At 35.5% G+C, this 16,530-nt stretch overlaps 1 protein-coding gene across 1 annotated transcript in view; it reads left to right on the top strand.

Annotated features, from left to right (window-relative positions):
* Window positions 1–16,530, top strand: part of LOC108688231 (nesprin-1-like) — a 91,642-nt gene that overhangs the window by 31,792 nt on the left and 43,320 nt on the right. Inside the window, exons 22-35 of the mRNA XM_018194396.1 lie at window positions 1–584; window positions 664–1,449; window positions 1,752–2,912; window positions 3,174–3,953; window positions 4,038–4,688; window positions 4,798–5,399; window positions 5,533–6,175; window positions 6,312–6,650; window positions 7,005–7,310; window positions 7,997–8,148; window positions 14,441–15,251; window positions 15,327–15,485; window positions 15,551–15,913; window positions 16,009–16,119. Coding sequence (XP_018049885.1) covers window positions 1–584; window positions 664–1,449; window positions 1,752–2,912; window positions 3,174–3,953; window positions 4,038–4,688; window positions 4,798–5,399; window positions 5,533–6,175; window positions 6,312–6,650; window positions 7,005–7,310; window positions 7,997–8,148; window positions 14,441–15,251; window positions 15,327–15,485; window positions 15,551–15,913; window positions 16,009–16,119 — 7,448 coding nt within the window. The remainder of the gene's footprint in view (window positions 585–663; window positions 1,450–1,751; window positions 2,913–3,173; window positions 3,954–4,037; window positions 4,689–4,797; window positions 5,400–5,532; window positions 6,176–6,311; window positions 6,651–7,004; window positions 7,311–7,996; window positions 8,149–14,440; window positions 15,252–15,326; window positions 15,486–15,550; window positions 15,914–16,008; window positions 16,120–16,530) is intronic.

Below are 16,530 nucleotides of genomic sequence, written 5' to 3' on the forward strand. Positions count from 1 at the left end.
ATCAAGAATGTCAAGATTGGATAGAGCGCACACGAGACAAATTAAGCGAGTGCAAAGATATTCCCAGTACATTAAGTGAAGTTAATAACAAGTTACATACGTGTAAAACTATTCGACAGACGTTGGAGCAAGGTCAGAACAAATTACGTTATGCTCTGGAATTGAAAGAAAAAGTCATTATGAACACGGAACAAAACGGCGCAGCAAAGATTCAAGAAGACACCGAGAACTTAAAAAGCGAATTTGATAAGTTATTAGTCGATGTCGAAGATGTGAGACAAAGACTGTCAACAAGAGCAAGTATGTTAGAGGAGCTCAACAAAATTCACCGACTTATTTCGGATTGGTTGGAGGAAGTTGAAGGCAAGATTCAACCAGGAGATGTATACAGAAATGATCTTAGTGAGAAACGTGCTCTGTTAGAAAAATATAAGATCTTGCAAAAAGATATTCACGGTCATGGCGAAACGGTGAATCGCTTAAAGATTCGTCTTACTGAAAATCACAGCATATCCAAAAGTCCGTACGAATTGACAATCAATAAATATGATAGTTTGAAGAAATTAATTTCTGAAAAAATTCATGTAAGTAGAACTCTTTTTTTAATTGCAAACAGGAATGTAATATAATAATATAATAATATTGTTATTTTGGTTATTTTAGAATTTGGAAGATCAAGTCAAAGATCACGAAAAATTCCAACAAGCTTTGAACGAGGCAGGTGACTGGGTGCGTCATACAAAAGTCGAACTTCAACAATATAGTGATACTCATGGCGAGAAAGAACGAATTATCGAACGAGAGAATAAAGTCAATCAAATCATCTCATCCTTGCCAAAAGGCGACACGTTGATTTTGAAAGTGATCGAGCTAAGCGACGTTGTGATCTCTAAGACAGGACCCGAGGGCCAAGATTCCATTAAGCAAGACATGAAACAAATACAGGCTGATTGGAAATCCTTGCAAGCACAATGCAACGATTCGCAACGAACTCTTGCCAACTGCATCTCAAGCTGGTCCCAGTTCACGAATACGTTAGATGGTATGAAGCGATGGATAGATCATTTCCAAAAGAAGATTGCAGACGAACAGACTAAAGATAATAAAACTCCAGAGGATTTAGAGCGTTGTAAATATTTGGTGGAAGAGGCAGTTAAACAAAAACCTGTTCTGGAAGACTTGAATGACAAATGTGAAGCTTTATTAGAGATTAGCGCTTGCAGCTGGGCGCGAGATAAGACGGTACAATTGCAATCAGCGTACACGTCGCTATTGACCGATGCGCAAGGGCTCGTCTTCAAAGTCGAGAAGAACCTCGCCGATCATACTGAATTCTTAAAAGCGAAAAAGGAGATGGAGGATTGGTTACGCACTGCTCAAGGCTCAGTAGAAGATTGTATCGGTGTAGGAGATACGGCTTGGGCAAAGGATAAATTAGAAACCTTGAGGGTAAGTTTTATTGAAGAAAAAAAATACAGAAAATTTTTTGCAGGAAATGTCAATGAAATATATTACTAGATTTACTAATCGTATTAATAAAAAAATATGTCATACAAATATAAATTCGTACGTGTCTTATTTATTTATTTTTTTAATAGATATATACTTTTTAAAATTTGTATATTAATAAAAAATATTAGAATAAATTAAAAATATTATGTGATAGATCTATTAATTAAATATATATGATAGCAAAATTTAAATAAATATAGTTAAATAATCTAACAGCGATAAAATTATTTTAATTCAAGCTGGTGGCGACGCGCATGACGGAAGGTCAACATCTACTATCGACATTGCAAAATGCTTTTGCAAAAGCAATAAACATGGTTCTTCCAGAACAACAAGATCAGTTACGATCGGATATGGCCAATTTACGTTCAAATTGGGAACAATTAAGCATAGATCTTAATACGGTTCAAGCTAAAGTAAAGTCGGTTTTGAATCGCTGGGAGGATCATGCGGAAGTGCATAATAAATTTGCAAAGTGGTTAGAAGGGAACGAAGGAATTATTAAAGGTTTTCCGGATACAAAAGGCGAGTTTGGTGAGATGAAAACAATGCTTGAACGATACAAACATATTCAAGAGGAAATTTGTGATAAAAAATCCGACTTAGATCATTTGATGACGGAAGCAACGGAATTGTCAGCATGGGCGAAAAATAACACGACGCTAAACGAAACGAAACATTTATTAGACCGATGGAAGACGCTAGCCGAACTTGTCGGCGAGAAGAAAAAGTTTATGGAAAATGAGATGCAAGAGTATAATTCGTATCATGCTGCTTTACAAGAAACAGAAAAGTGGCTATTGCAAATCTCTTTCCAATTAATGGCACACAATTCTCTCTATATTACCAACAAAGAACAAACGATCGAACAAATCAAACAGCATGAAGCATTATTAGCTGAAATTCAGAAGTATCAGGAAGTATTAGACGAACTAAAATTGAAGGGTCATGGTCAAATAGATAGATATGTCGGTGCGAATCCTACTATTAGATCAACTATAGAAACGCAATTGCAAAATGTTCAGGATAGTTACAATTCGTTGTTGAATACCGCCCTGCAAATCAAGAATAGATTGACAGAGTCTCTAACTAAATTCCAGGAATATGAGAACACTCTGGAGAGTATCATGAAGAATCTAGACATGTATGAGACGGAAATGACTCAAGGATTAGAAGCTCCATTGAATAACTTAATTTCTGCTGAGCAGAGCCTCGAGAGTGCTCGAACTCTACACAACAAACTTCAAGCCGAAAAAGCTCGATTGGCATTAGCGGTGGAAGCTTGCGAAGCTGCGGCGGCATGCGTCTCTAGACCCGGAAGTCCTCTTGATGCTCCGCCTATTCAAGTCCCCGCAAGAGAAGTCGAAGTTAGAACAAGACTCGATGATCTCATTGATCAGGTATGTACTTAATTTCATTTATTAATCAGATAAAATTAGTAAGTGTAATAAAATAAATTAATTTTATAAACTGTAAATTAACATTATAAAATCTAATGTAGAGATATAGAAAATGAAAAACATAAATGATCTGTCTAACATTATCTAATTTGTTCTTTGTTTCTAACATTACTAATTTTTCTATACATAAATATTTTTTATTTCTATTAAATGTAATTGAAAATTGTACGTATATTTAATGTAAATTATGTATCTTATTAGATGCAAACGCATTTGGCAAATGTGATGAAAACGGTAGGTCAATTAGAGGAGCAATTGCGACAAAAGAATTCGCTTCGTGCTTGGATTAATCAGCAGAGAGCCCTCTGCGCTGAATGGAAGTCACGACCAGCGAAATTGCGAGAGGAGGCTGCTCAGGCCGAGTTGCAGGCAATGAACGAATTGCTCACCAATGTAGGCGAACGTCGCACTCGCGCATTAACGGAATTATCGATCCAAGAAGAGGATCATGATATTGAGGAAGGATTGAACAAACTGGAGACCGAGCTGACTGAAGCTATCGCCGGAAAACAAGCAGCACAGGATCTCATCCAGAAATACAGATCACAAGTGCAGAATATTCAAACATGGTTCGATGGCCTATCGAAGAAAGTCGACATGATTGAGAAGGGTAGTGGATTGACTATCGGTCAGAAAATTTCAAATCTTAAAGACATTACAACCGAATTTGAATCTCAGGGAACAGAGAAATTGGCAGAAGTAAAGAAATTAGGCGACCAAGTGATGGACTCGGTCAGCAATCTAGATTCTCAGCAAATAGAAGAGCAAATTAAGTCGATAGAGAGACGATACGCGGACATTGGTAAGAAGTTACAAAGAAAAGCACAGGTCTTAGAGATGACGGCACAAGGCATCGAAGCAACTAGGCGAGAGATCGAAGAGAATCGAGAATGGATTAAACAGAAAAAGCAACAAGTAAAGATGCCTGAATTGCTTGGCTTCGAAAGCAAACAGGCGGAAGAAAGACTTCTCACTCTCAAGGTATAATTCTTCATTTTCTTGTTACTTTTTCCTCAAAAAATATCAATATACATTATTTTTAAATTATAATATTATGTTTTACAGGCTATGTTGAAAGAAACAGATGGAAAGCAATTGATTATAGATACATTGGAAAAGAGAGTTGGAAATATGCAGAACGAACTGGAAACCAGCGAGCAGCAGCAATTAGAAGCTGACACGAAATCTTTGCGCGGCGAACAGGTTGAATTATGCGCCATTTTGAGAGAAGAAATATCCATCGCGAATGCGGCAGCTGATGCACGTCGCAAATTAGAGACTGATATTAAAAAAGCACGAAATTGGATAAAGTCTAAAGGCAACGATTTAAAGAAACTTAGCGGATATCTGCCTTTGAGAGCTTCGAAAGTTGAGCAAGATATTGCACAACACAGCGGATTGGAAACGGATATCGATTCCTTTAATGAAAGCAATCTTAAAGATATTCTTAAACAAGGGCACAATTTGCTGAAAGATTGTAATGCAGACAGTCGCACCAAACTCCAGGCCCTTCTGGACGATCTAAGTAAGGATTATGAGGAATTGAAGAAGGAGGCGAAAGAAAAACAAGCTTCGTTAGCAGATCTTCTTCAGGGACGCAAGGCTTTTGAAAGTGAATTAGACAAGTGTCAACGATGGATTAAGGAAGCTGAAGTGGCTACCTCTTCTGAGTTGCGACCTTCCAGTCTTGACATTCTTCGTGAACAACTTGCTAAGGTATGTATATATTTCTTATAAAAAAAATTCACTGAGATTTTGATGCACCTTGTATATCTTTTGCAAAGTATATATTTCAAGAATGTAAATATTTCTTTCTTTTTTACAGTACGATCGATTGAAGAAAGAGGCACAAGAATACGGTGATGACATAGAAAAAATAAATCAACAAGGAAAATCAATTTTACCGACTGTGAGTGATGCCGATAAGCAAGAATTGAGCGAACAGTTGAAAAATATGAAAGAAGCTCACGGACGAGTGGCCGATGTGATAAATGAAAGAGCAATTGCACTTCAAAAGAATATAGATGAAGCTGAAGAAGCTGCCGCACGAGTGGCGGAGGCAATTCAATTCATGACAGACATTCAGAAAGAACTTCATGATCTGAATAAACCGATTGGTGCTCGTGTGGAAGATGTGGAAGGAATGTTGGCCGCTTATGAAAGAATTTTGGACGATCTCAAAGCAAATAAAGCCAAATTATCTGATCTTCAATCTGCTAATATAGGAGATCTACATGGTGTTCTAGCTCAACAAGATGATTTAATAAGAATTCTCGAAGCACAAATAGCGAAACTTCGTCAGTTGCTGTTATTACGGCAACAATTTATCGCCTTGATCGCAGAGATTACTACTTTCATTGCCAAGTATACTGAAATTGTTCGAGATATTGAGAAATCTGGACAAACAACGGAAGAGAAAATTAAAAGGTACTGTATTTGTGGATATTAATATCATATATTGAATAAACAATGTACCTTAAACTTTAAATAGGAATAGAAAATTTGATTCCATTAGTGATTTATTAATGATTAATTAATTTAATTATCAAAAATTCAACAGGTACGACGACGCTATATTAAAAATTCAGGAATGCGAAGCTACTCTCGCTAGTGCAACGGACAAAGGACAGCAAATAGCGGCGGAAGGTTCGGTTGTAGATAGGAATAACGTGACGGAACAACTGCAATCGTTGAAACAACAATTACAGGCTCTCCGAAGGGCAGTAGAAACTCAAAGAGAGCAACACGAACTGGCGGCAGCTGAGCATAGAAGACTCGCTAGTGAATTGGCAGACATTCTTGACTGGCTTGAGAGCAAGGAGAAAGAAGTTAAATCTAGACCATTGTTGGAAAGAGATCCAGCGAGCGTTGAAGCAGAATTAAAGAAACATCATGCCCTTTGCGCTGATGTAAATGAATATCTAGATAGAATCAGAAATCTAAAGGAATCACTGCGACATGAAGAAGGAATGCCTGGATCCTTAAAAGAAATGTTAAGCGAAGCAATTTCTTTGTTGACATCCTTACCGCGAGAGATGGAAGAGCGTGGAAATTATTTCGAGAGTAACATGCAGATGAGATTGGATTACGCAGCTCTTACAAATAAGCTTCACAGCTGGGCTCGTGAAGCTGAGATTCGGCTCGAGAGCAATAAAGAAGGACTCGATTTTGAAAACATTTTTAGCGATCTGGAAGAACACAAGGTGAGTTTTTCTTATTACTTTTTTAATTAGATTGATTTGAATCATTTAAATTAAGAAATGAGAGATTTTCGACTGTTTACAAAATTAATATTATCGTGAATAAATAAATTTAATTTAATTTCTGTTATGTTTTTAGATATATTTCAGCTCCGAATCTTCGATACGCGAACTCGTGTCACAACAGATTCAACAGGTGGCAGATAAAATCTGGCCGTCTTTGGATAGTTATGAGCAGGAAGAACTAGGTGCTCAACAACAGCAGCATACTCAGTTGTTAAAGAACACTCTTAATACGGCTAAATCGCAACGTTCACGGTTGGAACAGGGTGCAGAGATGTGGAGGGATTATACACAAAGCTTGGAACGTGTTCGCGCCGTTATCAGCAGAACTAAATTTACGGATGAACCGGTCACAACATTAGCTGGATTGCAATTCAATATTCAGAAAATTACGCATGCTCTGAATGACATTCAGGTGTGTCAAGAAATACAGATATAAATAATTGTTTCTTCTTTTTTGTGATTACAATTACGTATTTTTTATATTACATTAAAAAAAGTCTGTAAGTCTTTATATTACATTAAATAGAATCTTCAAGTCATATTGAACTCATATATTTATGATATTTGCAATAAAACATTTTTTTATAAAATAAAAAAGTATGTCTAGAAAATTTTAATGTATTCTAATAAATTTTTCTTTTTACATTTGCATACATATATTTAAAAGAAAAATTAAATTGCTTTATGTACGACATATGTACATACTATATATATGCTCGATACTAATTAATTAGATGCATTTTTGAATGTCTTTTTATTTTCGCAGAATCAACAATTCGAGTTGGATCTTTTAAATGAACGTGGACAAGAAGTCCTCCGACTCGCAGATATTAATAACAAGAAAGCGATAGAATCACAGCTTTCCGAGATCAATTTGCAATGGCGCGAATTAGTTTCGGGACTCGAAGGACGCAGGGATGCACTCGAGGCATTATCGCGACATTGGGAAGACTTGGAAGCGCAATGGGCTCTCATCGAATCACGATTGATCGCGACTGAGGAAAAAAATAAACTCGTCGATACAGTGGTGCGATCGAAACAACATTTACATGATACTGTTAAAGTATTAGAAGTAAGTAACAATTTTTCTAATACGGATAAAATAATAATTTGTCTACTAAAAAAATCACGAGCAATATAAATGTAATACAATTAGTTTGAGAATCAATATCGGAATAATCTATCTTATATATACTCCACACATGAATTTAAATAAATCGCATAAAAATAGCTAAAAATATTGAAAGTGGGTTAAGCATGTTCTATAAATATTGACATGAGCATAGATAAAACTTTGTATAATAATAGAAAATATGTACGTCACGCGAAGTATACTTTTTGATTCTTTAAATGGCTATGTAATGTCGCATTTTATGTGGATACACATTCTTATCGATTTACCGTGCACTAGGGATACAGACATACTATTAGTTCTATCTTTCTCTTTTCCTGATGCACCCTCTTTATAAATGCCGAACGTGTCAGACTTGCACAGCCAGGCACCACAGGTGCTCGGCCCTCCAAAGCTAACTACTTTAGTCGCTCACGAATTATCAAGCCGTGATGAACGCTCATAAAAGACGATCATATAAGAGATCCTTTTATAAAAGATGCCTTGACATTTTTACAAATAGATATTTTAATTAAAAATTTAATATGTGCTAAAAAATTAAAATAATTTCAAAACTTTGAAAATGATGTAAAATGATCAAAGATTGAAAGAGAAGTTAATACGCTTCCTAACTTTGCTGTGGACAGGAACTTGTAACGGAAGCTGAAAAACTTAAACCTGAAACGGAAGAAGTGAAGAGTTTGGCAGGACCTGTACTTGCCTATCTCGCAGCGTTTACGGAAGCACCAGCACGAAATCTTGAGGAACGCCTTGAGAAACTACAAAAATCCGTCGAATCGTGAGTCAAAGTGTATTTTGCTTTTATATCTGCTCAGAATGTGGACCAGCACCGCCTCACGTTATCACTAGCCAACTAAGTCAATTCAATATTATTTTATCGTTTATTAACATAGGTAGTTAAGTGAAAAACATTTTTATAAATAGACTAATAATATAAAAATAATAGAATATAACTTTAACGATTAATATTTATTCCATGTATTCTAGCAAAAACATACCAAATGTTCGCATTTTATATAGCATTCCGGATTTATAAAATTTTACTTTTTCAAGTTTTAATATCACGGTTATATTGTAATTTCAGAAATAAAATATACATGCACTTTTATTATTATTTAATATGGAGAATAAAATTGATAATATTTGTAGTCATAAAAATTTAATTTAAAAATATTTAAAAAATTTAAGTTTACAATATTTTTTGTATTTGTCTTATTATAATACTTTATAAGTTTTATAATAGCTTATTGATCTTTGGGCTGGTAATAAAAGGTGCTATTTAGGTCCTTCTGCGAGCAGATTTGCATGTGCATGTATAAATGTGCATTTGAAGCTTCTGCTTATATGTTCCCTTTTTCTACGACATATATATTTTCTATTTCAGCAATTATGTTTCATCATTATATTTGTACTGATGTAATCAGTATTTCTAGTATTCCTTTCAGATGATCATATCATTTTAATTTTTTGCATTTTAGCATAGTGGTATATTAATTAAAAATAATATAATATAATTAATGTAAGATATGTTCTTTTAATTTTGACATTTAGGGGAAGATTATAAGATCACTTTTTTTAATAAGTAGAAATATCGACGATGCGCGAATGTGCCGCAATTTTAATAAAGGTTTTTAAGATTGTTATCCTACCATGACGCATCCAAATCATTGCGCCAAAACAATGCGCTAGCAATTGACTTTTCGGTCGCAATATCAGTAGTGAAACAGTTGGTCAATGAGCGAGGAAACTAAAATACTTGTAAAACGATAGTGCAATTATTTCAAAACGAAATATTATAATATGTCATGAATCAATGACAAAGATTATTTTAAAAAGACTTACAGTAAAACTGCGAAAGAATGACAGTGAAACAATTTTGTGAAAGTTATTAAAGTAAATTTAAATTTTCATATTATTTCCAATTATGTCTTTCAAATTGAGCTGTTACACAGCAACAGTTAATCATAATAAAATTCTCCGACAAATTTTCGATCATTATTCGTCGTGCTCCAATTAACGATTACATAACATTGTGTAAAAATTACAAATCAAATACGTAATAATGGTTACGACGCAATGTGATTGCTGATCCAAATTCGACATAATGCGATTAGCGCCACAAAACGGAGAATAAATAGTACGTAAATATAAATATAACTTGCAGACATTTTCTCATATATTAGATATTATCTAATACATATCCTAGGATTTAATAGATTATTTTTCATTTATAATTCTTTGACTAATATAGAATTAATTTTATTCTATCGAAAATATTAAGAAAAGACAATTTACTTATATCACTTACACAACATTCCAATTTTTAAACATCTACGCAATTAACCTTCTTTAATTAGACTTTTTAATTGTCGATAAAAAAATTCAACAATGAATTAGATTTTACTATCCATTTGTATTACCAAAATATAATTTAAAAAATCTTTCATTCTCTTTATCGTTGGTAATTTAAGAGTTGTTGGTCTCCCACAAAATTTTTTTGTTACGAAAAGATTCACATTAGCTTGTAATCAAATTAAATAAGTCGCGATCGCGCTTTTTTTCAATATTTGCGAAAATTAGTCACGCGCGCACACATACAATCGACATTTAGCCGTGATCGCCGATATTCATCGATTCATCATCGCTTCATTAGCGCTACGTCATCACTAAATCTGTCATATGACGTAATACTGTATAACACCGTATAAACACTCGATATAAGACAGAAGAGGAAGGTCGATATGCGTTCCCAAGGGGAAACGGTGTCCATGGCCCCTACCATACTTTTTGTCGCCCGTAGTATTACCCAGCGTCAGTTCATTCAGTCATCATCATACCGGCACCGACGACGTGTTGCGCACGATGCTAAAAATTGTATTTTTCGTTGCATCTTTCTGCAGACGTATCATCGACGCTGATTACGTGTTTAAGTGCTCGCGTTTAAGCACTCGCGGATAACGCCGGCGTGCGACGTTTTGACGTTTTGCCAGGTGGCGGATTGTCATCGGGCATGACGTCTCGTCTCAATGTATTTACATCCAATTCCGCACGTGTTGTTGTGTTGTCAACGATGGGAGTGGCGTAATTATCATATTTTATACGCGGAACGTAACACACAACAAATGAAAAACTCTGGTGAATACTAACACTTGAACGGATATGAGCTTACGTTTTGGGAGACACGCTCTTCCGAGGTATGATACACACGGGATTTTTTCTTTCTTTTTGATTTTCATTAAATATCAATGGAAAAAAAAGATCATATTAATTCGATGAGGATATATCTGGATAACGTCCTCCAATCGCGACTTAATCAAAACGATTACTTAAACTTGCGAAACCTCATTTCTCGTATGGCGCAAACGTCGTAGTTTCGCATGCGCACAAAGCGAAACAAACTATATTAGTACGATATCGACATATGTGTATCGCACGTAGAATCAGAGATAAATTTCAATCAAAAGAAATTTAATTGGAGATAAGGACACTGGAATTTATATTATATTTTCATATTTTGCGTATCATTAATAAAATTCAAAAGAAAACATATTTCACTGCAAAATTCAATTTTTTGCGAATTTTATAAAGTACTGTTCTATAATTGAGATTCTTTTTTTTATAATTAACAATGTACGGAAATATAGTGGAAAGTATAGCGGAGATTTAGTTAGGAAATAAAAAGATCGCGATGGATATAAATTTTTTAATGCTCTATCTATATACCTTGATGTGTAATGTCATCGATACGTAGTTCGCTGGCCGATCATAGGATGCGTCCGACGCTAATTAAATCTTCGTTAAATATAAATTAGACATCGTCTGAAAATAAAATCAAACGTTGCATCTTACACATGTATCATATAAACAAGACATGATATCACGTACATGTATGTATCTATGATTCATGATTCAATAAAATGCACATAATAATCGGCACGCATCTCCGGCAAATTTTTCGCGTTAGAATGTGTAAGTTGAAACAAAATTTATTAATTTTTTATGAACATCAATTATCTGAAATGATAGAAAGATAAAATATTTTTGACAAAATTCTCTCTTGACAATTAGAATAGACAATTAGAATAGATTACAACTAAATTTCGTAATTTCTTTGTCATACGAATATTGCTGTGGAATTTTCTAATTGAACTTATAATAATAGATAACATTAGTATATTCTTTTTAATAATCGATCTATTCGATAAATTTTCTATTATTTTCTCTAAAATTTTGTTGATAAACGTAGTTAACGTTGTATTTTTATTCATATTTATTTTAAACCGTATATTATTCAACGACATTTATCTGGAAATTTTTAAACAATAGTATACGTATATATTGCATGCAATCTCCATTTTAATTGCTATGCCACTTTGCAATTGTTATTATGACTCGTGTTATTTCATCGCGATAGTCACGGTACCGATTAAATCACGTGCAATACGCTTATAAATCTGCTGATTCCATCCAGCTAAGATACTAGTTCAAATCTCCGGATATATCCAGTCAATTTTCGTCGAGAAAGACTGCACAACAAATTATACAAAATATAAAGTTAAAGTCGCACAAAGAAATTTATAATAAGAAGCTCCGATCAAAATTAGTCGTAAAATTTCTACTACGAGTTGCACGATGAGGTCATTACGTATTTTTCGTGTCTTATTATTTAAAATTCATTTGGTACAGTCTTCCAATTCTCCATTCCTTATCGGCCTTATATATTCACTGACCGATTATTCTTAGGACGTTCTTGGCTAGCCAAACCGTTTCTAAGATCAGGCCGCATGCGTCGCGGCGCCTCGCCAATGCGTCTCAACTGGCGTCTAACGCTAGCTCAAGCGACTGTATCCCTCCAATAACGTTTCGAACCGCGAACGCTGCTGTTTGGCTTGATAGTGCCGCGCCATACTGTTATCCAGATAAACGCAGGAACAAAGACAAGGATTAAAGAAAAAATAATCCAGAAAAAGAGAAGAAAGTGAAAAGTTCGCGCTCGGTTCGCTGTCGTTATATCGCGAAAACGCGAATATCGCGCGATTACTTCAACCATAGGTACATATATTGCTCGGGTTTATTGTTCGATTACGATATCGTTCGTACAGATAGATTGAGAGTGATTTCATTCAAACACTGCTAGTAACGAGAAATTTTTATGACATCTGTTAGGCACTACAATTAACGAAATAGAATCGTGCACAGCATATGATCGCAACCAGCAAGTTGTGCGATCGATGGAACTATCGCAGATTATACGAGATCGCGTGAGAATAGATAATCGTTTCGCACCTAAACTCATAGCGCTGGAAATAGATCACTGCGTGCAAATGTTAATAGTTTCTAGAAGGAAACTCATTTTGGCGATGAATTTGATTCGACTGTCGCGGCACGCAAATTTATCATTCTAATTTCTCTTATTTCTTATTTCAGATGAGCAATTTTCATTACTGCTCGCGGTCACGTGAATGAATTCACAAAATGAAAATGTTATACAAATAGGAACAATTAAACACTCGTAGAAAAAAAAACTTCAACGATACGTTAAAAAATAATTATAAAATAAAATCAAAGAAGTGTCTATGTTTTACATAATTAATCTATAAATCTTACATCACGGATCTTTTTTCCTTGTTTTTTTTTAATTTTTTACGTGTCTTTCGTCGTGTTACATCTGCCGGCCGGTAATCGTATCTCGTATTCAGGCCGGCTCAATGATGTCATCGTAGAAAAAGAATCATTGCACAAAAGTCAACATTGACTTCGAGAATCCTCATGATCATGTATTTTGAGAGCAATGTGTAAAAATCGGCAAATACATAATCGCTAACTTATACTTAATGTCAAATTAAAAGATAGCATATTGTAACGTGATAAAATTAATTGTACTAAATTAATAAGAGTTCACTCTCTAGCAAGTAGATAAAGAGAAACGGGATGAATCGTAATAAATTTCAATTTGTAATTTTGTAATTCTCCGAGAAACGAAAATCATCGTTGAAAATATAGATCGCCTTAGTAATGATGAAATCAAAATTGTTCCTTCTAAAAGGACAAGGATGACAACATACGAGTTTTTAGCAGATGACATCAACGTTTAAATTATTCTTCGTGATTTATGTTGACTGTGCAACTGGCAGTAAAAAAAAATATAATTTACTCTGTTCTTATTTAAAGAGAGAAGAGATTTTTATGCACTTGTTAAAAAAATTCTTCGATAAACATAAAATAGAAAATTATATTATTAATTATAATATTATTAAAATTCTATTACAAAATCGGATACTTTTCTTTTTCTAGTTTATTCGATTTGATAAAAAATTAGTATCTGAAAAAAAAAACATATTGTTTCTCGAAACGCAACCGATTGTGTTTTGTGTGGATGTTAAATAAAATAATTGTCTCGTAAAATCATATAACACCTTTTTTGAACAGTTTTTCATCGTCGTATACCACAAGTGTGAACAGTCGGCCAAACTCCCATCGGTACATACTTCCTTCGTCTACTTTTAGCCAAGGCTGCCCTGACTGCGCGACTTCGCCTGGGATCGGGCCAGCCGAAGCACAGCGACACGCATTTCCGATTCTAAATTTGTCTCACCACAAATGTTTAAGACTACCGATTATTTCATACAATTTTTTTCACGTGGAACTTTAATATATTATAATATATTCGTTTCGGAAATATGTCTGTTATTTGGAATGATATCTCAATAAATCATGCTCTATATGTGTCTGTAACATGTTATATATAGGCAATAATAAGAATAATTACATCTTATTTTATTCATCTTTTTAAATATAAGCAGCATTATACTATTTATATTTTTTTGTATAATTAATATTATTCAATTTTTTGTTATTTTTAGTAAAAGGAATTTAATATTATACAGAGACAAGTATTTTAGTTTCAAAATAAATAATCGAGCTTGCTTTTCTCGCCAACCTTCCCTTAAATGACCAAATGTATTTACATAAATTCAACGCGTCTGTATGACAAAAAAAATGTTAAGAGTTACTCTCTATGAGAGCCTCTTTCGCTGTGCGAATCATCACCATTCGAATCATCCTTTTAGACTCGTCGGCTCTCTTCGTGGGAAGTCCGAGAAGGCGAACGAGGATCTAGAGGCGCTCGAAAACATCGAACGTGAAATCGAGCGCCTGCGAAAGCGACTAAACGAGACGCGCGAAAACGCGTCGAACTTATACGTTTACGGCGTTGATCAAGACGCGATCGAGATCGAACTGGGAGAGCTGAACTCACAGGTTGAGGATCTCGTTGATACCGTCAAGAACTTCTCAGGAAGCATTAAGGCGCGGTACCAAGCTAGCCAGCAGCTAGTACCAAGTGACATTACCCAGCATCTGACCGCACTCGAGCTTTGTGCCGAAGCAACGACACAAACAATGGAAGAAAAACAGAGAGAGCAGAAACGTGCTAGGACTGTTAGGTCGGATTATCTAACCGACGTGGACGAGGTGCAAGCATGGATTCGACAAGCCGAGCTCAAGGTACAGGACAGATCAATCGAACCGGCTATCCTCAGAGAAAATCTCAGACAAATACAAAATGAGCTGGGCACGATTAGCGATAAGCTCGAACGACTGACGAGGAATGGGCAAACCATCGTCAAGAACACGAGGGACGACACCGAAAAGGAGCTAATCAATAGCACGATCGATAATCTTACTGAACAACTAGCGCAAATCAAGAGTTGGTTGGAAGAGAAAAAACAAATCGTGGGCGACACCTTAGATGCCTGGCAGAGGTTCCTTGCACTTTATGAGGCTGTTAAGACATGGACGGAGGAAAAACGACAATTCCTAGTCGAACCACTGAAGCTCAGCACTCTTCAGCAAGCCAGACAGAGATTGCACGAATATTCGGTATGTGAAAGAACGTCACTTTTTACGTTCTTCGATATGCGACAACGTTCGCCTGACACTTCCTTCGTTTTATAGACAGCAGTCAAGAGCTGCAAGCAGGTGAATAAAAATCTTAGTGACATGGGCAGAGAATTGGAGAATATCGGTCAGGTAACTACCGTGGCGGACCTACCAGAGAAGTTGGCCGAAGCGGAAGAGGGCAAAGTCCAAGTTGAGGGTCAACTATTGGAAAGGGTTAGTTCACTTCGACTGAAATTTAAGTTAATATCAGTCAATTGTCAAAAATCCCCGTATTACAGAATGCATTACTGCAAGAGGCCAGTGAAGAATGGGAGCAATGCGAGAGGAAGATGAAGGACGTGCGGAGCTGGATGGAGAAGGCCAAGCAGACGCTGGAATTGCCACAGAATAAGAAGAAACCGTTGCGCGATCAACATGCTATTCGTGAGAAAATGCTTAGCGACATCGCAATTCAAAAAACAAAGATCACGATCTCCGTAGAAAAGCTCGAGGTGCACTTTAGGTCCGGTATCGTCGGCGACAACCGGGTGAAAGATATTGCCGACGATCTGATCGCCGAACTCAATACTCTTCACAGCACCGTTAAAGAACAGACAACTTCTTTAGAAGTTTGCTTAGCGCAGATAGATCAGTATCAACAGGTTAGCGGAATGGGAAAGATAGCATTCAGTCTTCAAACTATGATGTCAGTACAATGTTTTTCCATATCGAGCGAGATTGTCTTATTTCGTTTCAGGAAATTCAACAGTTGAGACAACACATTGTGCAGGTGGAGCAACAATTGAGGACGGTGCTCAGCCCGACGTATATGCCGAATGATCGAGAAAAAGCTCTTCAAGAGCAACAGGTAGGCATAGCCCTTCTTTCTTTAACGTTTTTATTACCTGCACAAGCGCGCTGAAGCAGCAATTGATTTTTGCATTTGCTCGATACCAACTAAAACCACCACCAAGAAAGAATGCGTTATTCTATTCCCCTTTGAATTGTCGGAAGATGGGGTAGATTTTTGCGCGCAATTGTCGGGGGTAGTTTTCTGCGTTTTTGGGCGCAATTATGCAAATCTCTCTTTTCATTTGAATACAATACTCGCATAATTAGAACGCACATGATTTATAACTAACCGTCGATCGAGCCACTATTAACCACATATAATTAGGATTAACTTTTGAGTTATTTGCCATTTATGTTCTTGTTATACCAAAAGATAAAATATATAAAAATTAATTTTTTAATATACATATTTAAAAAAATATCATTA

This window comes from Atta colombica, unplaced genomic scaffold, assembly GCF_001594045.1.
Source record: "Atta colombica isolate Treedump-2 unplaced genomic scaffold, Acol1.0 scaffold228, whole genome shotgun sequence".
Taxonomy (NCBI): Eukaryota; Metazoa; Arthropoda; class Insecta; order Hymenoptera; family Formicidae; genus Atta; species Atta colombica.